General features: G+C 40.2%; 1 protein-coding gene across 3 annotated transcripts in view; it reads left to right on the top strand.

The window, feature by feature from the left end:
• The first annotated feature begins 14615 nt into the window (after positions 1-14615).
• Positions 14616-23498, top strand: part of LOC124612406 (centromere protein I-like) — a 367802-nt gene continuing 358919 nt past the window's right edge. For all 3 annotated transcript variants that reach the window (XM_047140617.1, XM_047140609.1, XM_047140600.1), the window contains exon 1: positions 14616-14737. In XM_047140617.1, coding sequence (XP_046996573.1) covers positions 14686-14737 — 52 coding nt within the window. In that variant the 5' untranslated portion in view covers positions 14616-14685. The remainder of the gene's footprint in view (positions 14738-23498) is intronic.

The following is a 23498-nucleotide window of genomic DNA, read 5'->3' as shown; positions in this document are numbered from 1 at the left end:
AACTGTTTTTAAAGGTGGAAGGATAGCCACACCTCACTAAAGTATGGCAAAAATAGAGGTTAAAATACAGGGGGCATCGAAAAGAATCATCCGGTTTGGCACATCTACATTTTTGAGACTAATTATCATATACAGTGAATTTTATTTTTTGATGAACGAGAAAATCAAAAAGCTTTTTTAAATACTTTTTCATAGGTGTTCAATATGAATCCCTGCCCCCCCCCCCCCGTTGAGATGCACAGCTTATGTCAATGCAGTACGCAAATTGTTCCCATAGTGCAGCGAGCATGTTAGTTACAGCTTCCACAGCTGCTGTTTATGCGGTGTCTCAGTTCATTCACTGTTGTTGGTAATGGAGGCACAGAATTTTTTATAAACCCCCACAAGAAATATCATATTCAGTCAGTTCCACTGACCTTGGAGGGCAGTAATGTAAGGCTGAGTCATTTAGCCCTGTGCGACCGAGCCATCATTCAGTAATCCTTTGATTTCAAAATTTCTGTATTTCCAGAGACGGTGCCCTATCCTGTTGGTAAATGAAGTCGTTCGAGTCAGCCTCCAACTGTGGGAAACGAAAGTTCTCAAGCATATCGAGATATGTTCTTCCTGTAACAGCATTCTTGGCAAAGAAAAATGGACCATACACCTTTTCCTATGGAACTGCACAAAACACATTAAATTTTGAAAAGTCCCTCTCGTGTTGTACAACTTCATGTGGTTGTTCCATACCCCAAATTCTCACATTAGGACAGTTCACCTTTCCATTTAAATGGAATATTGCCTCATCACTAATCACTGATCGTGGGAAAAAATGTCGTCCTCCATCTTGCCAAGAAAGGAATTACAGACCTCCACACGTTGTAGTTTGTCACCTTCACAAAGAGATTGCAGTCGCTGAATTTTGTCTTGTTTCATGAGTAGACGTCAACGCAAGACACGCCAGATGGACATCGGGTTCAAATGGCTATAAGCACTATGGTACTTAACATCCGAGGTCGTCAGTCCCCTAGGCTTAGAACTACTTAAACCTAACTAACCTAAGTAACCTAAGGACATCACACACATCCATGCCTGAGGCAGGGTTCGAACCTGCGACCATAGCAGCCTTGTGGTTCCGGACTGAAGCGCCTAGAACTGCTCGACCACAGTGGCCGACTGGACATCGGAGGCACGTTGAGCTGTCGAGCTGTATGGTGAACAGATTTCTCCAGACTCCTTGTGAAACTACGGCGGATGCGTTCGAGGTCTGTGTCAACACTCGGGAATGGCCCGGCGATTTGCTTTTACACAAGCAACCTGTTTCCCGGAATTATTCATGCCATCGTCTAATGCTCTGTGCTGTAGGAGGATTCACACCGTACCTAGCATGGAAGTTATGCTGAACTATTATAACTGACCTGCACTGCGAAAAACAAAGAACACAAAACGCTTTCCGTTGTTCCGACAACATTTTTACCAGAACTGAAGTGGGTGCACACTGCTGCTACCTCACGGGAAACAGGTAAAACTCGAGAGGCTGCTCTTTCCAACATTATGCTGTTCACACACATGCATCAAATAACACAATAGTTGTAATTTTTTTAAAATTGAATAATTCGTTTTGATACACCTGTATTTTACCTGAGATCATTGGCTGGGCTCACCATGCCCAAGTAGCCTGCAGCTTCAAGGGGATGGTGCCTACTCATCATCACCGATTTCGTCCAAATTTGTGATATATGCAGGGCTTGCTTAGAAATGAAAGTGACAGAAGGGGGGGGGGGCGCTTATCCCTCTTTTCAACTTTGATCCTCACCTTGCCCTCCTTCCCTGTGTCTTTTTCCCGGGCTCCCTCTCCCCCCCCCCCTCCCATCCTGTTTTTTTCTTCACCTATCAACTCCTTGACTCCATTCTCTCCCCCCAGTCCTTTTTCTTGCCCCTCCACTTTCTTCCCAACACCTTTTCTCGCGTCCACTCTGCTCGCCCCCCTTTTTGCTTTCCCCACCCCTTTTTCCTCTCAGAACCTGCCCCCCCACCACCTCCCCCTGCAACCCATTCCCCAGCCCCCTTCCTATTCTGCCCTGTCCAATAAACCTGCTAAATGCCCTAATGTTGACTCCACCCCCACCATCTCCACAAAGAAAACTCCTGATTCCTGCGACCCACCAACTGCCATGGACATGACCCTGGCCCCCACCCCTACAAACCCTTCTACCCACACCTTCATTCTCTCCAATCCCAGCCTTCAATTCCTCAACGCCCACACCCTCACCCTGGCCATCTGTAAATACTTCCCCAGTGCCCCCATCTCCCTTCTCATTCCTCAAAAGGACTTGGTCCTCCTTAAATGCCCCAATGCTTCCTTCCACATCGATCTCCTCTCTAAAATCCCAAGTATCCAATTTGGTTCACAAGCCACTCTTACCCCCTACTAAACCCCGTCCTCTCCCTGACAGCCTCAACTTTCCCGACGTCCACTGACCTTCACCGCCATGATCACAAAGCTTAGCCCCATGCTCACAGAGGTTGAGGTGTTGGTGGAACTAAATCTTCATCCTGACATTGAAATCTGCTCGGCCCATTGCATCTTTAATGATGCCAGGCTGACTTATCTAATGTGTCTCTTAACCGAATCCTCCTCCTCCATCGACTGCCTCCTTACAGAAGGAGCTCTAATCTACAATAGACATCATAAAGTGGACCCCTCCCGTTCCCCCCTCCAATCCTACCACTGCCAATGCTGCCTAAAGTACAACGACCATGTCACTGCCACCTGCAAGAGCCCCCTACCTGTCCCCGCTGCAAAACTGTCCCCCCTCTGTAATACCTGTAACAAACGCCATCCTACCTCCTCCTCGAAATGTAAAGCAATACCTCCTCCCGTCACCCCTGAGCTTACTGTCCCTGTCCGTCCTGTCAATGACCCCATCCACCCCAACAACTCACTCCGCCCTCCTCCTACTGCTTTGTCACCATAGTCCTCCAAAACATCCACTCCTTCCAACACCCCCACAACCTTTCCCAAATCGCCCTTTCTACCTGTTCCATCTTCCATCTCACCACCTATGCCACCTACTCCCACAACCAGGCCCACTTGACCTTCACCCGCCTCACCTCTGATGCCTCTTCCTATCGCCCTAAATGTCTCGCCTCAGTAATCAGCAAGCTCTTGGAATCCATCCTTACCCAGTGCATCCATCACCACCTTCACCAACACCACCTCCTCCTCAACACCCAGTGTGGCTTTTGACCTTCCTTCTCTGCCAATGAACAACTCCTACACCTCATTCATCACCTCTCCCTCCAGCTTAACACCCGTTGCTCCACCATTTTTGTCTCCCTACACCTTGAAAAGGCCTATGAACATGTTTGGCATCCCAGTCTCCTGTTTAAACTCTAGACCTATGCCCTTCCTATCAATTATGTCCATCTGATTGCCTCCCTTTCCCACTGCTCTTCCTAAATTACCATTCATAACGCCAATTCCCACACCTTCTGCACCTCTGCGGGTGTGCCCCAGGGCTCTGTCCCCTCCCCCCCTCGCTTCCATTTCTTGTACATGGTAGATATGCCCCAACCCCTCCCCCCCCACCACCGGTCCACCTCCTGCAGTATGCCAATGGGACCGCCTTCCTTACCGATGCTCCTACCCTTCGATGGTCCTAACTCCTTCTCCAGACTCACCTTGACCTTTTTGCCACATGGTGTAACCAGTGGTGGCTCCCAAAAATCAATCCTTCCAAGACCTGGCAATCATCGTAGGTTATACCACTCACTCCTTCCTTGATTTTCCCCTTACCATCTGCATTCGTCCTGTCCGCCTCTCCCCCACCCTCACCTACCTTGGACTCACCATTGACCGTCATCTCACCTGGATCCCTCATCTCTCCTCTATCCAATCCAAAGCCCACAACTGCCTCTGTCTCCTTAAACTCCTCTCTGGCCGGACATGGGGGTTGAACTCCTCTACCATCCTCCACACCTACAAATACTTAATCTGTCCAATCCTCTGTTATGCCACTCCTGCCTGGATATCCGCCCCCCCCCCCAAATTGTATAAGTCCCTCCAGATCCTCGAGTGCCTTGCACACCGTATCGCCCTCCGTGTATGCCTTCCGTCACCCGCGTGGATCCTCTATGACCTGATCCCTTTCCCCCATCTGCTCCTTTTCCTTGAACATGTCCGCATCCTCTACAGCTCCCATCGACTTGATGCCCCCATCCCCTGGTTGCTCCTTTCCTCTTTAACTCCCACCCACTGCTGCGCCTTCACTATTGTGTCCCCTCTATCTTCTGCCTCTACACCCTTCATCTCCTTTCCTGAGGTGGATTCCATCAACTCTCCCTCCTTGATGATGCCCTCTCTCCCTCCATTTATCCCTCCTATCAACTATGATCCTAACCTCCCCCTCCCTCCCTCTGTCCTTTTCCTGGGCTCCCTCTTCCCCCTCACACCCTGTTTTCTCTCCACCATACCCACTCCTTGACTCCATTTTCTTCCCCCAGAGTCCTTTTTCTTTCCCCTCCATTGTCTTCCCCACTCCTTTCTCACATCCACCCCATTTCCCCCCTTTTTCTGTGCCTGCTCACTCTATCAGCTCCCCCCTTCCCCACCCTCATCTGTCCGGATCCTCTCCCTCCCCCCCCCCCCTTCGTACCCATATGCCGTCATACTCTACAGTACACCGTTTTCTGTGAGTGCTCAGTGTTGTGCACCCCCTTTTTAAGGCGAGCCGAAACGATGAAAATGACAAAATTAACGTTTTTTGGTTTTTTTCACTATAAAATTATTTGGAGTTTTCTGAACAAAACAAATCAAGTTTCACTTTTCAAAGTGAATTCTAAGTGTGTTTTTTATCACTGCAAAGTTGATGCACCACATAAACAATTGTAGCAACTTGGTGTGTCACCTCTGATGACGCCGCTCGCTGGCTGCAAATAGGGTATCTTTGCAGAATTAGACAGTGTTTTGTTTTCCAGCGTTGTATGGGTTTATCTCTGTGACAAGTGACTGTTCATGTCGGTGAACATAAATGCTATACCGTGTGTGTTGCCTTGTTGAATTTGCTTTGTGTTGTTTAGCTGCTCAATTTTTTGTATTTGACGAATTTTGCTTGTGCCTGTTTTACGTATTTGGTTTGTGGATATCAATATGCCCCATTTCAGCAATTGAGTATTCAAGAAAGGGCACCATGAGTGGAAGAAGAAATCTTTTGTTGTTTCGAAGGGAGATGCTGCTCAGACTGCTACACAAACTACTCCAAATGAATGTAACAGAACTTCTTCCAGCAAGAAACTTTGTGACAGCAAAGAAAAATTTGAAAACTATGAAAGTGACAGTAATGATGTGAACGAAATAATTAACATTTCCTTGCTCTTTAATATTTTGAAACATAATTTATTATGCCAAGTTTGCAAAGAAAGTGGACTAGAATTGAAAATAACTTCACACATTGGTTTGGCATGTAAAATGTTATTGAAGTGTAACAAATGTGCTGCAGAAGATTCGTTTTCTAATTCTAACAGTATTCCTCGTAGTGGTAATAGTGGAAAGAAGGTGTATGATATAAATGTTAGGCTAGTGTATGGCTTGTGTTGCATTGGCAAGGGCAGTGCTGCAGGGACAATGTTATGTGGAATTATGAGCTTGCCAAAACCACCAACCAAGTATGGATTTTATAATGAATTGGTGGATCTTTTGCTGAAGATATTGCTCAAGCAACAATGAAGAAAGCAGTTGAAGAAGCTGTGACAGATAATGGGAATTGTAGAGATTTAACTGTTGCTTTAGATGGATCATGGCAACGTAGAGGTCATACATCTCTAAATGGAATTGTGACAACTACCAGTGGAGACAGTTGCAAAGTAATTGATGTTGTTATTCTCTCAAAACATTGTAGATGTAAGTGCAGTACCAAGGACGAACATAGTGAAAGTTGTGAAGCAAATTTTCACGGCACGATGGAAGTAGAGGGCATGAAAGCGATTTTTGCCAGATCACAGGAGTGGTATAATGTATGATACACTAACTATCTAGAAGATGGTGATTCTAAGGGATATAAAGCTGTAGAGGAGCTCAACCTTGATGATGATGAGGTCCCATACTCCAAGAAGTGTAGGGGACAAAGCGAGAGACCTGCACCGCCGACTAGGCAAGGTCCTAATGGAGGTCGTTTGCCATTGCCTTCCTCCGACCGTAATGGAGATGAATGATAATGATGAAGACGATACAACAACACCCAGTCATCTCAAGACAGGGAAAATCCCTGACCCTGCCGGGAATCGAAACCGGGACCCCGTGCGCAGGAAGCGAGAATGCTACCACAAAACCATGAGCTGCGGACTTTATGGCAATGAAGTTCACATTAAAAAACAGGAGTGCATTGGATATGTGCAGAAGTGCATGGAGACTCGTTTGCACAAACTAAAGCAGACATTAGGATCCCAGAACCTTAGTGATAGTACGAGCCTTGGAGGAAGAGTAAGATTGACAGATGAAGCAATTGATAGATTGCAGAGCTATTATGGGTGTGCAATTAGGCAAAATACAAGAAGCTTTGAGCATATGAGGAGAGCAGTATCGGCATTATTTTTTCTTACTGCATCAAAAAATGAGCACCCACAACACGCACTGTGCCCCACAGGTGATGACTCATGGTGTAAGTACCAATCAGGAAAACAATATGCCCATAAAAACAGTTTGCGAAATGCTGCAATTGATGTAATTAAGCCCATATTTAGAAATTTATCACAGCAAAGTTTATTGGAAAAGTGTTTACATGGGAAAACACAAAATCCAAATGAAAGTGTAAATAATTTAATTTGGATTAGGATTCCCAAAAGAGTGTTTGTACATATAAAAACATTGCATTTTGCAGTGGCAACATACAATGAAGGAAACATTATCAAATGTGATGTGCTGAAACGTTTAAGTTTCCAACCAGGGCACAACACCATTTCCACAATGCGCCTAATTGATGGAGAAAGACTAACAGGTGCAGGAAGAGGAGACAAAAGCCTACAACATTCAGCAAAAAGGAAGAAAAGACCAGTGAAAACGAAACTAACACTGGAAAAAGAAGAGGATGCTGATAATCCATCATATTTGGCAGGAATGTATTTAAAAACTTTGGAAATCATTTCCCGTGACTTTAAAATTTTCATCTTTGAGTGACATTTTCTCAAAAACTGTTAACAGTATATCAATGAAATTTATACACAATATTTTTACTTCTTTTCCTTCATTTTTATAACAAATTGTAAAAAATATTGTATAATTCAAGAGTTATAGAAGAAAATGTGGAAAATTTTAGAGAAAATATAAGCATCTGTTTAAAAAAATTGTAAAACAAAAACCAATAAATATTTCTTAACATGGCATTATAACTTTCTAGAGAAATATTCACTGAATGTGTAGTCCAAATTACAGAGCAATATGTTTAATGGTTTTAGAAAAAATGTTTCCTCTATTCTCTAAAATTAACATGGAGAAGATGGACCCTTCCAGCTCCCTTTAGTGTTGCAAACAGAAACCAGACTGTCGCCATATTTTTTTATTGTGCCTATTTCCTAAGTGTTTTTAATCAGCATCACAGACCCCTTTGTTTTTCATGTTTTCTTCACAACTTTTTCGCCATGTACCAGTTTTAAACAGTCACCGTTTTATCACCTCTTTTTATTGTTATATCTCATTATGTATTTTTTAAATTTATCTGTAGGTTGCAAAGCGGCGTATTAAGCTGATGCCAGCTCCCTCCCCCCCCCCCCCCCCCCCCACCATCACCTTTGGAGGGGAATTGAAATACAATAAAGAAAAAAAAACGGTGGAGCTCCAGGTGGCAAAAGTTTAAAAGAAAATAACATTTTTGGCGTTGCTTGTGCGAGGCATGAGACGTTAATCATAGCACAGTCTGTAATTAGGGAATGGCTCAGTAGAAAGAATACGGAACGATAAATCAAGACTCGTAAGTACGAGTCCGTCTGTACAAACAATTTCATATTTTAAATTTTTACTTCGCTTACACTATAAAATAAACAGAAGTAATATTTAATATGTTGTATTTATTAATATTTTCATAAAAGGCACGAAAATGGAAAGGCAAATAAAATTTGAGATTGCATACAATTTTCCAGTAAGCGATTTTAAGCTGTATACGAGAGCTTTGTATATAAAATTAGATACTTTCATTATTTTGCAATGGATGATTAACAACTGCTGGGGCGATATTTATCATAAAAACTGGAAAAGTAGCAATTTTCTAGGCTTGTTGCACGCGTTACAAACGTCGTATTTATACCGTTACATGGCTGTTTTAAAATTTCTATAAAAAAACAAACTTCGATTGCATTCGTGAAAGTCCTCTCTCATCGTATTGTTTAGCAGCAAACCACACAGGGTCGATTCTGGAAGTCGGTCAAGGATAGCGGCTAATGGGGGGTGGGGAGGGGGAGACGGGGTTAAAGGAATGGAATATCGCTTAACAAAAGGAGAGCTGGGTTCTTTCACCGACAAATTGGTAAAATTTTGGTGTTGCTTAAAGTAGTTCTTGGCAACTGTTTTGGAGTTCAGGGTAAAGGCGTGTCTACAGAATATGTGTGCCCGGGAAAATAATACGATTTGACCCAAATGTCCGGCGATTTCGAAGTTTTTGTCTGGGGTCAGCAATTTAAGTGTTGGTAGGCATCCCTGGCATATTTAGCTTTCTTAATTACTGTAAGTGGTACTCGTACATTAATATACATCCAATGTATATTAATAAATAATATGACACCCATTTTAAGTTAAATGATATTTAATGGTTTAGGTAGTAAGCTTTTTGCCGCTCTTATCCTTTTGTTAAAATGTATTTGAAATACATTGATACCTATATTGCTACATAATTATTTTAAAAATAATTAAGTCTGTTGAAGTAATATATTCCCTGATTTCTGAAGTATCCAGTGTAATATGATACTCCATTGCCACCGCCCCTGAAACCGCATGAATGCATCACGTCAGCAAACATTGGCGGTGATGTACAGTAGAGAGTATTGTGCTGTAGTGTACTCGGGATGGGATTACCCATTTTTATCGATGACATAAGAACAGTTTTCGATGTTCCTAATCAAGTTATACACCTGGCGATAAAAAAGGACATCGCAGATTTGCGCTAGCGTAGTGCCTTTGGTAGAATCACTTTAACACTGCACGATCTTCGTCGTATAAGTGTAGATTTGTTTGTCCTTCCCACGAGCCAGTTAGCAGAAGAAATTTGTTCGCCTGCATGCAGGACTTCAATACATCAGTCAAAATTTTTATATATAGGGCTGATATGAGAATCCCAAATTTTGATGTAATGACAACATCTCTGAATTTTGCTTTCACCTTTCCTTTTCACGCCTTTTATGAAAATAGTAACGTATTCAACATATTGAGCATTATTTTGGTTTATTTTCAATGTAAGTAACGTAAAAATTGAAAAGAAAAAAAGTAAAATAGTTTCCGCATGGCGTTTCGACGCCGCCACCGCCGGAATTGCGTTCCGTACCCTAATTGTTGCGCCAGCCGCTGCCTAGAAATTGCCTCATCCGACCCGCGCCAAAAATGCTATTTTTTCTAAACGCTAGGCCATCTGGACTCCCCCTTCTATCATTTTCATTTGTGCCCAAGCCCTGCGTATACCATAAATTTGGAGGAAATCGGTAGAGACGGTCCACTTGTCAGTTGTGAAGAGTTCGCTGAAGTAAGTGCACGTTACTCAAACTAGTGCTGGCGATTTATTGTAGCACTTAACGCTAGAACAAAATTATGAAGAAGACGACATTCTTCGCTAACTGTTACATAATGGAAAACGTGAACACATCTCATATTTAGGCCAACATTAGACAAAGATTCTAAAGGACAATTGCCAATTGTCATTTATTTAACCAATGTGATTCATATTACGTAATATATTGGAGTGGACTTTTTAAAGCTAGGACTAATTCAATAGATTTGTGTAAATTAAATTTGTGTAAATTCATTTAAAGTAATAATATAACTTACTTTTAGATTGGAAACATGAATGAAAACTCAAGTAATGATGCAAACACTGAGCCGGCCAGTGTGACAGGCGGTTCTAGGCGCTTCAGTCTGGAACCGCGCGACCGCTACAGTCGCAGGTTCGAATCCTGCCTCGGGCATGGATGTGTGTGATGTCCTTAGGTTAGTTAGGATTAAGTAGTTCTAAGTTCTAGGGGACTGATGACCTCAGCTTTTAAGTCCCATAGTGCTCAGAGCCATTTGAACCATTTTTGCAAACACTGAAACGCCAGCGGAGTGTTTAATAACAGCGATTTCTGTTGGTAATGAAGTTAATTTATCAGTTCACAGTCGCAGAAAAGAAAAATTAAGGAGTAAAATAAAACTGCTGCAAAGAAAAAAAAAACGATATTTACAAAACAAAGTAGCTCCATTGTCATCTGAAGCTACAAGGATTGTCCACAAACCAATACACCGCATTTTTTTCTTCGACAATTTTATATTGAACATAATGATAATTACGCACACGAAAGAATGGTGCTTTAGCTACACACCCTATTTTTCCACGTAATCTACATCCCGTTCTATGGCCTATCTCCAGCGCGAAACAAGGGCGTGTGTGCCATATCGGTACCAATCCTTGTCCTAGTGGCGAAGCCAGTGCTTCACTGTGTGAATCTCCTCCTGATCGTCCTCAAATTGTCTTCCATGAATGGCATATGTCCTCGCGAATGACATCATCAGCTCACTGCAGCATGTCAGACGATACAGCCGTGGACGGTCTCTCGAACCGCTGCAAATCGTGCAGCTTCGCCGAACCACGTTCTGATGACCTCAGCCACCGAGCCCAGCGACTAACTGTTCTTCTGTCGGGTCAGGGATTTTCTCTGCCTCGTGATGACTGGGAGTTGTGTGATGTCCTTAGGTTAGTTAGGTTTAAGTAATTCTAAGTTCTAGGGGACTGATGACCATAGATATTAAGTCCCATAGTGCTCAGAGCCATTTGAACCATTTGTTCTTCTGTCGCCAGAATTTGCTTCATAGACGTTGCACAAGCGTTTGTGAATATTCCCCACAATTTCTTTCTCTGCAGTGGGAAATTCAATGACGGCACTTTACTTGTAACGTACATCACCAACAGACGCCGTTTTGAAATGTCCTGCAGCTGTGCTATCTGTCGGAAGTGATGGAAACTTGGCGCGCTCACTCAGGAGACTTCAAATAATACACACGTAACGTTTGGCACTCGTAGCATTATTTATGGCAGAGAAAAAAAAAAAAATGTGGCGCACCACTTTCTGGGCAACCCTCGTAAACGCAGTGGCAGTTCGCAGATTGCACACGTGAAAAAATCAATTTAAAGCTCATGTGATAAGCTTTTAAGTAAAAATTTATCACACCTTGTTTCATTACCGTTTCCTTCCGTATTAGTCGGTTACATTAGTTCTGCTTCGTTAGAAAGTCCATTTCGAGCCGTAGCAGCAAGCAGCTATCGTTTCGCTTTTACTAGGTTTCAGTATGACGACGAGCGCAACGCTTGGCTTCATACAAATCAAAGGAGCCACCCACTACTTTCCTTTCTGTATACTCTCTGCTCTTTGCCCCAGTAATGTATGCGCCCTGCGTCTGCAGTAAGGCGCGCTGTGGAGGCTCGTTATAAGTCGGTGAAACAGCTTGAAGTTGATTCTTGTTCATTGGTGATCGCTCTTTTTTGGGAGCCGTTCATTTTCACTCGTTCACCGTTCATTTGTGCATGGTATATGGTTCTTATGAAAAATTGAAAATTGGTAGCATAGATGACTGAAGATGGAAGGCGCCAAGAGCGAGGGGGCACTTGCCTCCCCCCTGGAGTTTTTATTCATTACAGAAATCTCACACACATGTAGAACTAATTTTCGTGATCCTGAAAAACCTCTCGTTTAGCCAATTGTAGCGTTATGTGGCTGATCGCAGTTAAGTAATATAAGGCGGCTCACAAAAAACCGGTCCCGAGTACAGATTGCTCGCCAATTACGCACGATTTGTTGACCGCTGGGAGCAGAGTAGATAAACATGTAATAATTAGCCAGTAAAGAAATAACAAACAACCTAATGCAAAACAACTTCGAAACAATAGATGACGATTGGTGGGCGGCAATGTGCAGTCTAGTACTCGGGCCGATTTTTCGTGCGCCACCCTAACCACTGAAATTATATCGTAGAAGTTATCATATGCTCTTTACAAACTGTGACACCAGACACTCGGTTATGGAGCGCAGGCTCCATTCGATTGTAAGTCGGTCTGCCTTCCACAACAATGAACATGCTGTTTTACCTTGGATCAAAAAAAGACGGAAAATGGCCACTTCTGTGTGCCGTGCCGACGTCTTTTGTATGTGTAATAACAAAAAAAACTTGCCTATTTTATAAGTATGTCTTCTGCTGTTTATCGAAATAATGAAGTAAGCTGATGTGCCCTTTTGTTACCTGAAAAAATGTACGTATTACATACCACGTAATTTTATGTAATTTACAAAATACATTTTAATTACCGGTCGTGGACGCTGAATATAATACGAAAAGAACCAGAAGTCCAGAGTTCAAGAAAGGTTTAAAATATATTTAGGATGGGCGTGCGCAGCGAACGAAACGAACTCAGTTCTGAACTAACAAGGAGCAGTCGGCAGTGAAAATGCGACGAATGCCCACGCGAAGGAGGAAGAGTTCGGTCGAGGGAGACCGAAACAGAGACGGGAACGCGACCGAGGCTGGAACGAGACCGGGCGACGTGCCGTTGGGGAATCGAGACCGACCGTTTCCCGTTCCCGGGAACTATAAGTAGAAAGCCGCCGCCGAAGTGAACTATGAAAGACCTTTCCTTAGAATTCGTTCCTTGCTCCTCCCGTTTATTTTGGTGAACCGTTCCGTTGGATCCGTTAGTTCGCTCTACTTGTGACGTATATAGAGTGGGAAATCACCTGCCCGATTGTCGGTTTGCAGACACATGAAGGTTGAAAGTAGATGCACACAGTCCGGCGACCTACCTTCCCTTGCGCCTCTACCCCAAGCATTTCTCTTCCCCCCTGTTACATCATCGGACCTTAACTTACCTCTTAATATGGCTGTACTGTACTTTGTACATACATTTAATATTTGTTTTTTACATACTTCATTTTAAGATAAATATTAATTTTATACCATAAAAACAATATTTTTAATAATTTGTGATTTTTTGATCTCTTGCAATGCTTGAACCATTAGCCTATAGAAAAATTTTAATAGGACCATTTTTGTAGCAAAATGAATGTAATTTAATTTTGTGCTGGCACACGTTTCCTCCAGAATCCGCGGGTTTCGTATTATTCAAGAAAAACCTAAAAAGTGACCTATTAACGCCCCCCCCCCCCCCCAGGACAATGCTCACATCACAATCGGTAAGGATTTTTCGTATGTTGTTCATGACACTCCGTCCTACCAGTGTACAAAAACTTGCGTCTCGAAGAATTTTTTCCGCCTGTCATTTTTTGTTGTTCGTTGGCAATAGGCTAGTACACTCTCGCCGGTAGAACGGCATTTGCGATAACGTCCTACGCGTTAACCAATAGCAACGTTACACCCTGCCCCCCTTTCCAACGGAATGACTTACCCAATTGTTTATAGTTGTCATGGTAGACAGCTTTGATTAAAAAGTTCTTACTGTCGGGTCACTCATACCGCCTAATGACAGAGATCTTTGTCTAATAGAAAAGACTGTTAATACGAAAGAATTTACTTTCACGCCGCAAGAAATTTTTCAGGTAATAAGGAACAGTGACAAAAATTAGAAATTCTTATGTACGGAAATGAAGCATTCTGATTTCTTAGCACTGAATGAGTTGCAAAATAAGGAAGACAAATGTAGGCAATAGTGAATGTGAATGCCTCAGAATCAACAGCATGAGACGCAAGAGACAGACGGCGTACAAAATGCTGTGCAGAGAAACACTGAATGCGGATATTAAATCCGTGCTAAACTTTACCCCAAAACGTTTTAGAGGAAGGTCGCAACCATATGGTACGATTGTTCCTCTTCGATATCCTATTCTATGGCTGTATCCGCAAACAAGAAGTGCAAACGAAGAAGAATGATAGCATATGTTTGATTTGCTCGCTTTCAATTCTGCTGTCAATAATAGTTATTTCTATGGCCTACAAACAGTAGAAAACGTCCAGGAGATAAATAACAGTAATGATTGATGGGCTTTAATTAAGTGTTGTACAGATTGATACCATAACGTCTTCTAAATAATCTAATCTACCAGTAACGTGTACTCCACAAATTTAATTATTTAAAAGAATAATCAGGTTTATCTCCAATGTTAAATTGATTTAATTTGATTGACTGTACACCTCCTTTGCACAACTTTTGGACCTACGGCCCCTGAAATTAAATGAACTAAGCATATTGAGAGAAACGGTAATTCATTGCAAAATGTGACGGCTGTAATACTTCAGTTATCATTAATACAGAACTGACGTCATTCAATTACGTTTCTGCTTCAGTATCTCGAAATGAACGAAACTGGAGGTGTACCACTGTTGAAGTAAGACTACAACAAAAGCAAACTACCAGAAATACGCCCCCAAAACAAAGTTAACCTACTTAAGGTTGGCAGCGCTGCAGTGATTTCAAACACTGGTTACCCGCGTTCATTTAAGATTTGTAAACAAATGTTCGGTTATCCTGTATGAACATGGAAAATGTGTGCTCTGCAGTAAAATACTTTTCAAGACTTTCAGGTAAACTCTGTTACTGCTTGTAGTGATTTTTTACGTTGGAGCACTAAACTCAGCAGTTGCGTTGTGTTTTTGCCTTTTGTCTATCAAGTCGCACAGCCGAATGGGAACGCCTGTCTGATAGTGACATTGGATCTGCTGTGTTCATGGGTGCCTGCAGAAATTTAACCGGGGCCATTTGAGATAGAAAAGAGTTCCTCAAATTATTTGCGTACGGTGTGCCAGTTTGTTGCTATACCTACATTCTTTAACAACGTCTGTGAAAATGGGACTTGTAGCGAATCACTTACGTATCTTGCGTTTAAGAACAACCAGTGTCACGTATTATAAGTCAATTTTCATCGACGTTTGGAGATCGACGATGGTAATTCATATTAAATTTGGATTAAATTGAAGTTAATGTTCTTTGCCGCCTCGATTGTCGTCATGTTTATTGAACGTTTACACTAATTCCAAACTTTTACAACCATTCGTTTTGGTACCCCCGTGCTCGATTTTGTCGCCGATTCATGTTAAAAAGAATGGCACTCATCAGGGCTTATGTGGAATATTTAACCCGTTCAAAGTATATGCTAATAATACTCTGCTTCAAACAAAGCCATCGAAAGAAGCTTTATTTTGTGTTGAAGTTAATGATTTTTATTTGGGTATTACAAAAGTAGAATGTGTACTAAGTATAGCGAAAGTTCCGAGGGTAGCAAGGCTTACATCGTATAAATAACAGCTAAAGTTTCATTTGTTATAAAGTATTTTCATACGGAACCCCACCAACCCACATAAATTACCAACATGGAAAAGCAATGTGTATTTGTTTATTTATTTAGCATCCAATGGATCACACATGTGATATAGGATTTGTCATTTGATTACACGTAACACATAACAACACATACACATAATAAATTGACAAACATATACAAACAGCAAACAAATTACATACACAGTACATAAGTAGTGTACAAGAACTTCTTACCCAAAAACAAAAGTACGTTCTCATGATAAACAATTATAGATCATGAACTACACCTTATAGACAAAACGTATTACAGATATTTAACAGATTTTTCCTAAGTACCATAATTAAGAAGTTGAAAACAATCAAATTAGTTTGAATTTTTTTAAAAGGTAAGTACAGGTTTCAATCCACACTCTGAGACAGGTATTCATTTACACTGTAGTAGCATTTTTCTATCAAGTGTACATAATTAAATGAGAACTAATACTCAGTACCAAGATATTAAATTGTACAGACGTGACCAAAAGTGTATGAACACCATTTTACACCTAAGCTGCATTACATTAACACTAGAAGCAGCTTTTGTGTCAACAAAAGCAATTTTTTTTAAACAGGTGCATTAGATCACAGCACCAAATACAAGACCCTTCTTTTCTCAAACTAGGCCTATATGTTGTTACATAATCAAATTGACTCTTATGAGAGGTTTTCTATCTGTTCTGAATTGTTTCACAATATCAGATCTTACGGATGGGAAAAAGTGAGAACCAGAAGAAATATCCTTAGATAGAAACACTGTATGAAGAGTGACTTTTATTTGTGACCTGAACTTTTGCAGACTCTTATTGTGAAGTAGGCCTATTTATTAATAGTAATCAGACAAAATGTGCATAAATTACATTTCAAATTATTTCAGCATAGTGAAGTCTTTTCTATAGTTTTTATGCTGTATGAAGGTCTTGTGTAAAATCCAGCTAGCCTTTATATAGAGATCTGGTCAGTTAAAGGAAGCTATTTTCTGTGTACATAAGAAACTTTCATAGAGCTTGCTTTATATTTATTTAGGCTATGTTCCTGTTCAGCTAAGCAGCAACATTAATTTTTATGTGGGAGATTATTTCATACAGGTATAGTGAGGAAACTAGCTCTGTGATTCAACTTCTGAGGGTTGAGATAGTCATTTGTTGCATAAATGGTGTCAGGTTGTTTTGTCGTGTACACTATTTCTGTTAGTTATGTAAACTGTATGTGTACACAAATGACGACACCAATTGGATTTTTTGATGCCTAAAGATGGATAATAAAATACATAAAAAATTTGTGTTTTAGACCTCTGTTGCAATTATGATACATTGTATGTTTCTCATGGGCAGTGGCTTATGTCAAATTGTTTACTAGACATATGTAGGTCTAGTGGAGATGCTGCTGGAGTACTGGTTGTTCTCTGTGCTTTACTGTTACTGTTAATACATAGTGATAAAATGATTTTCTTACTAGACTTATTTGGGGCTGCTGTACTGAATGAGCATGTAAAATTCTGCTTTAAAATAATATTATTTGCAATGTGGAAATAAATCGACTCTTTTCATCAGCACTGGTTGTTGCATGAGAGGCTTCATGAGCTGTATTTTTTGTTTGGGCTGACTCCAGCTACACATTGGTTTGAGGAGGAGGAGGGGGGGGGGGGGGGGCAGAAATGCAAATATGTACTGAAACATCAGAGAAATTGCACCTGATGAGTCTTGGGTGGGATACCCAGTGTAGTTTAATTTCCTGAAGTTGGGTCAAGGCCCCACTTATGGCCACTATGATGTAATTTATGAACTTTTAACCTTCCTTTGAATACCTGCCAATCTTTTTATTTATTTATTTGTTTGATCCTCTGAATCATACATTGTACAGAAATGCACATTATGATATAGGACAGGTCATTTGATACATATTAGGCATTTATAAGAAGAGGTACATGTCTATGAATCCATAACATGATTACATACTTATATCACATGTGTAATGTACTTAGGTCTTATATTTATTCTGTGGCAGAATTTAGCATTTATACCAATAAAACTTACATTTAGTTACGTTACGTAAGGTCAATAGTTTGTGATCCATTATCTGATGTTTTTGTTGAGCAGTTTCTTACAGAAGTTCCTTATAGCAGGTTGTTATCGAGGAATTCCTGTATGCTGTAGAGGCAATGTTTAATTAGGAATGACAGTAGTTTTACTTTAAAATCATTCACTTGTGTGTAATGTTCTTCACTGCTATTGGGAGATGATTGTAGAGTTTTATTCCCATATATTTGACACTTTTACTGTATAGTTTTGTCGAATGGGGAATTACTCGTAGATAGTTCTTTGACCTTGTATCATGTTGGTGCCAGTTTGAGTTTATATCCAAGTTGCTAATATTTTTCTTGGTGAAACATAATAGGTCCAGTATGTGCAGAAATGGGAGGGGTAATATGTTCAGATTCTGGAACAGTGTTTTACAAGATTCTTTCTGCTGTTTGAATAATATTATTCTAACTACTTTTTTTGGAATTTAAAGAGCCTCACTGCTTCTGCACTGTGGTCCCAAAAGATAATTCCCGTAGCGTAATATAGAGGATTGTGAGGGTGCTGGTATTAACAATATGAGGGTGCTGGTATTAACAATCTTCCTTATTTGTCTAATCATGAAACATACTTTACTCAATTTGGTGCAGGTTATATCAATATGACTTTGAAGAGTTCTCTCTTTCTTTTTGCTGAGGTGATAATACCTGGGGTTATCCACTTGGAGGGTTTACTGTTATTGGAAATATTTTTTGTTTTTAAGTGGGAGGGGTAGTTGAAATAATAACTAAAAGTATTTAGAAAAGTCTCAAATTTGTCATCTACATTTTGAGACTGATGTATATCCTGTCAGTTTTCTGTTTGCATGTGGGACAGAAAGGTGTGGATATTGTTTTGACAGAAATTTCTAGCTTATTGAAAACAACTTGAAATGTGCTGTTCAATTAAATATAGAAACATTTCTTTGTTTGTTCTTGTTTCGAGTTGTAGTTTTGTGAAAGGATCTGAGTTGAAAAGCTGAGTTTTGTAGAGTTTTTCTTTAAGCAGTCTTGAAGCCTTCATAATAGAATATTGTCAAGTGGTCTTTCACAAAACCCAAAGAAATTCTGGTTGTATGTGAAGGCTGTTAGTGACACCAGGGTTAGTGTCCATTCCCCAGTGAATGAAACAAGAGTTGAAGCTGAGGGTAGTAAAGCAAAAGATGAAATGCTTAACACTGTTTTCAAATGTTCCTTTACAAAGGAAAATCCATCAGAAGTGCCCCAATTCAATCTTTGTTCCATTGAAATGATGAGTGAAATAACTTTTAGTGTCAGTAGTGTTGAGAAACAACTGAAATAGTTAAAACTGAACAAATATCCAGGGTCTAACTATAATCTATTGTAGATCCTTTGAACAAAAAATTGTGCCCAGTAGTTGGGGGAAAGGACAGGTCACTCCCATCTACAAGAAGAGCAGTAGAAGTGATCCACAAAACTGCCATGTAGTACCTTTGACTTAGATTTGTTTTGGAATCTTAGAATATATTCTGAACTCAAATATAATTAGGTATATCGAACATGTGACCCAACTCACACTTTCGTCACATGACATACGTAAAGCTTTATATCAAGGCAGTCAGGTAGATGCTGTATTTCTTGAATTCCGGAAAGCATTTGTTTCATTACCACACCTATGCTTATTGTCAAAAGTATGTTCACATGGGGCATCAAATGAAATTTGTGATTTGATTGAGGACTTTTGCCAGAAAGGACGCAGCTTCTAATCTTGGATGGAGAGTCATTGCCAGATGTAATAGTATCCTCGAATGTGTTCCTGGGAAATGTGTTGGGACCCTTACTGTTCATGTTGTATATTAGTGACCTTGCAGACAATATTAATCATAACCTCACACTTTTTGCAGACTGTGCAGCTATCCATATTGAAGCACTGTCTGAAAGAAGCTGCCTAAATATTCAGTCAAGTCTTGATCAGATTTCAAAGATTGGCAACTTGCTTTAAACATTCAGAAATTTAAAATAGTGCACTTCACAAAATGAAAAAAACCTAGTATCCTATGGCTGTAATATCAGCGAGTCACAGTTGAAATCACCCAACTCAAACGAACACCTGGGTGTGAAATTTTGTAGGGATATGAAATTGAATGGTCACATAGGCTCAGTTGTGGATGAAGCAGGTGGTAGGCTTTGTTTTATTGTTACTGGGGAAGCGCAAACAGTCTATGAAGGAGATTTCTCACAAGTCACCTGTGTGGCCAGTTCTAGAGTGTTGCTCAAGTGTGAGATATTGAATGTATACAGAGAAGGGTAGCACAAATGGTCACGGGCTTGTTTGGCCCATGGGAGAGTGTCACAGAGATGCTGAAGAATCTGAACTGGCAGGCTCTTGAAGATAGAGGTAAACTATTCTGAGAAAATCTACTAAGAGTTTCAAGAAATGGCATTAAATGATGACTAGGAATATACTACAACCCCTATGTACTGCTCGTATAGGCACCATGAGGACAAGATTAGAATAATTACAGCACACACAGAGTCATTAAAACATAGCTGTTGATATACTTTTCGGGATGTGAGGTCGTGGTCCAAGAACTTTTCTGCTCCTTATGTTTCGTCCAGGCTGCACTGGGCTTCCTCAGCAGAGCAGCGCCTCTGAGGAAGTCCAGTGCAGCCTGGACGAAACGTAAGGAGCAGAAAAGTTCTTGGACCACGACCTCACATCCCGAAAAGTATATGAACAGCTATGTCATCCAGTCGTGAAAGCCTTCATTCTACATTAAAACATACATTCTTCCTGTGCTCCATACGTGAATTAATGGAACGGGAAGGAACTCCGATAACTGGTACTATCTGCCATGCACTTGACAGTGATTTGCACAGTACAGATGTAGATGAAGATAACTGGTTTTCATATTCTACCTATTTAAATAGAATATTGGAAGAAACTTAATCTGTTAGGAGGTAAAGTAAGTATTGTTGTTTTATTTATTAGAAGTTTAAAGTAGTATCACACTAAAAATGTATCATTAAACTTTTGTGGCCATTAACAGATCCATATTTAGCTTCCATTCCCTGTTATGGCCATGCTTGGGGCTAGAAGTAGAGACATAAATGTGTCTGTTTTGGCCACTTTTAAAAACTTATATAAAACCTCTCTAATATACATTTGGTCTGCATTCTGTTTAAGTCAGTTTATTTAAAATATTTATTCTTGCCTGAGCATCACACCTTAATTTATCTATCATTGTAACATTGTAAAATATACAATACAAAATATGAAAATATGATGTTTTGTAACTCAAGGCTTTGAGACAAACAGAGAATAAGTGATTTCGATATTCTCTGAGCAAAGTTAAAAATGTACTGGATTCTATTTTTGAGAGAATGACGTTTGCTACTGCAAGCAAGTTGTACAATGGTCCTAGAACATTAAGAAATACATTTTCTGACCTATCTCCAAAAGAATCTACTGGGCACTGTGGCCCAAGTTCTATCTCAGGGGAACAAAAAGAATGTTGATGGACTTGGTTGTGGACTGTTCCATCATGGGATTTCCAGTGACTAAGGAAAGCCTCTGCATATCTCTGCATAATAAACTTATTGAAAAGACAGATTAGTGAAGTCTTAAGGCGGCATTGCAAATTATCAACATGGAAAGAAAGCGATATTATTTCTTTAAGAGTGATAATATTTTGTCGCAAAAAGATGCTGGATGTTAGTTGGGCTAGAGGTCTGCTACAGAGGAGAAAAATAAGAAATTGGTGCCAGGAAGTATCAGAAATTCGGAATGATAACGATATGTGAAATGACCAAACAGTTTTTAATATGGGTGAAATCTCTCTTTCTTGGGTCCTAAAGAGGAATTGTCATAGATAGTTCCTACATCGATCATTATAATAGTTTTTGTTAATTGTTTCTCTATTCCACTGAATTGCTGTAACTTTTCTTTACTTTATGCATGTTTGTTTTCTTATAAGCTTGTATAAAGAGCAAATTACTTTTTAGTGAATTGATTGTATAATTATTTAAAGACTCAGTTTTATTATATAGTACAGTGACCAAAATAGGGCAATGACTAGCTATAGCTAGAGTTAACATGGCCAAACCTGGGGAAATATGTCATTTCATGTTTAATATTTTTTTTTTTTGCTTCTATTATAAAAATTAGAACATTTGTTTCTACATAGTTGTAATGTACAGACTTTGAAACAATAGATATGATGTATTGAACTAATTAGCAAACTTTTATCCTATTGTAAACATATAACCTATCCTGAATTGTCCTAAAGATAGCCATAAGTGGTGCCTCAACCCTAGCACTGATAGACTGAACGGTAGCACAGACTGAGGCCTAAGTTTGTTATGAGCCGACAAAGGCATAAAATGTGTTATGATCTTTTTTAAATACACATTGTGCACTCTGTAGTTACATATAAGTCCCCGATGAAACCCCCATTTTGCCACTTTAATCTGGTGTTGTCAAGCTCATAATATGTTTCATTGCATTAATGACAAGAATATCCCCATTCATATCCCCTCGTCTTGTTAATTTCCATTTTTTATTTTCTTGATGTTTTCCTATTGTTGTTGTGATGTCCATAGCTTGTTTTGTGAATCTTTATATCTGCCACATTAATGACTTCATTGGTCTATGTTTTTAACTAATCTTGTGTATCAGTCATTGTGTGTTTGGGTTTGCAACATTTTCTCATGTTAGGTACTTTGTGATAATTGTGGGTAGTTATGTAGTTACTGATCTTGGCTTACTCAAGTCTGAGTTATAGTAACATTGGAATGTTTCCAAAAGTCTGCAGCTGAATGATGCTGGACTGTTTAACTTCCAGTAAGCATAATGCTCTTTTTATAGAAACACTGGGCCAGATTAAGGGGAATCAATAGCTGCCTTACCACATGAGCGAGTAGAAGGGACCGCAAACCACCATGTGCTTGCCTTAATCGAACTACTGCAGAGGACAGAACAGGAAGTCATTCCTACTGTGTGTTCATAATAGTCTCTGCCAACAAAGAGACAGAGATTAACATATCTGAGTAGAAGGACAAGAATTGTAATATGCTTGTATCAGACAGTAGTGTATCTCCAGGAATCCAATATTCTGTTACAGAGAGACTATGAACAGAAAACTGTCTTTAACACAGAATTGTTCAGGCCACTGCAGGAAAACTGGGAACTACATTCGTTCACAGCTTTTGGTAGATCTTTGAGACAAACCTATCAGTTTCAGCTTGGAAGGATCAAAATGCATGGTTTTGTCAATGCTTACATGAGATGACAGAAGCATGACTCTCGGCTGGAATCAAGCAGCAGAATTTCTACTAGTCAAGGTCCACCTTGATGATAAAATGCTGCACAACATTGTAGACTAAGAACAAATCTGGAATATGATTACATTTCAAATTAAACACTTCCCCATTCACATAACAGAAGATTGGGTGGGTGGAGGGCATTGGTAAAATTTAAACCTAAGAAGAGTTCGAGTCTCGGTCGGGCACACAGTTTTAATCTTGATGCCAGTTTATTTTTAGGAACGGATATTTCATTGATGACTATCAGTCAAACACCTCTCTTGGTTTGTAATTTATTCTGGAATTATGCGGTTGCATTAGTGATAGACATTTTGAGCTTCTTTGACAACCTGTGGTGACCTGCAGTGGTTACACACTTGAGACCTCCAGATTCCTGGTGGACTATACGTTAGTCTCCGAGATTATTTTGTGGGAGGGTAGTAAAATTCAATACAAGAAAATATAAGGCTGTCAAATGCATTACCAAGAGTTGACCTGTGGCTTGATTATCCATTGAAACCCTCCTTAAGATTATAATGGGGATGAATTAACTAAGCCATGGTGGCATGTGCAGGCAACCTGTTAGTAGGACAGTTTTGGAGGAGAGTTCAGGTACTGTCTTACGTCAAATGCATCAAAGGTGCAGAGATAATAAATTGTCATCT

This window comes from Schistocerca americana, chromosome 1 (genome assembly GCF_021461395.2).
Source record: "Schistocerca americana isolate TAMUIC-IGC-003095 chromosome 1, iqSchAmer2.1, whole genome shotgun sequence".
Classification (NCBI taxonomy): domain Eukaryota; kingdom Metazoa; phylum Arthropoda; class Insecta; order Orthoptera; family Acrididae; genus Schistocerca; species Schistocerca americana.
The sequence above is the reverse complement of the archived record's forward strand: the minus strand, read 5'-3'. Positions and strand labels throughout refer to the sequence as shown.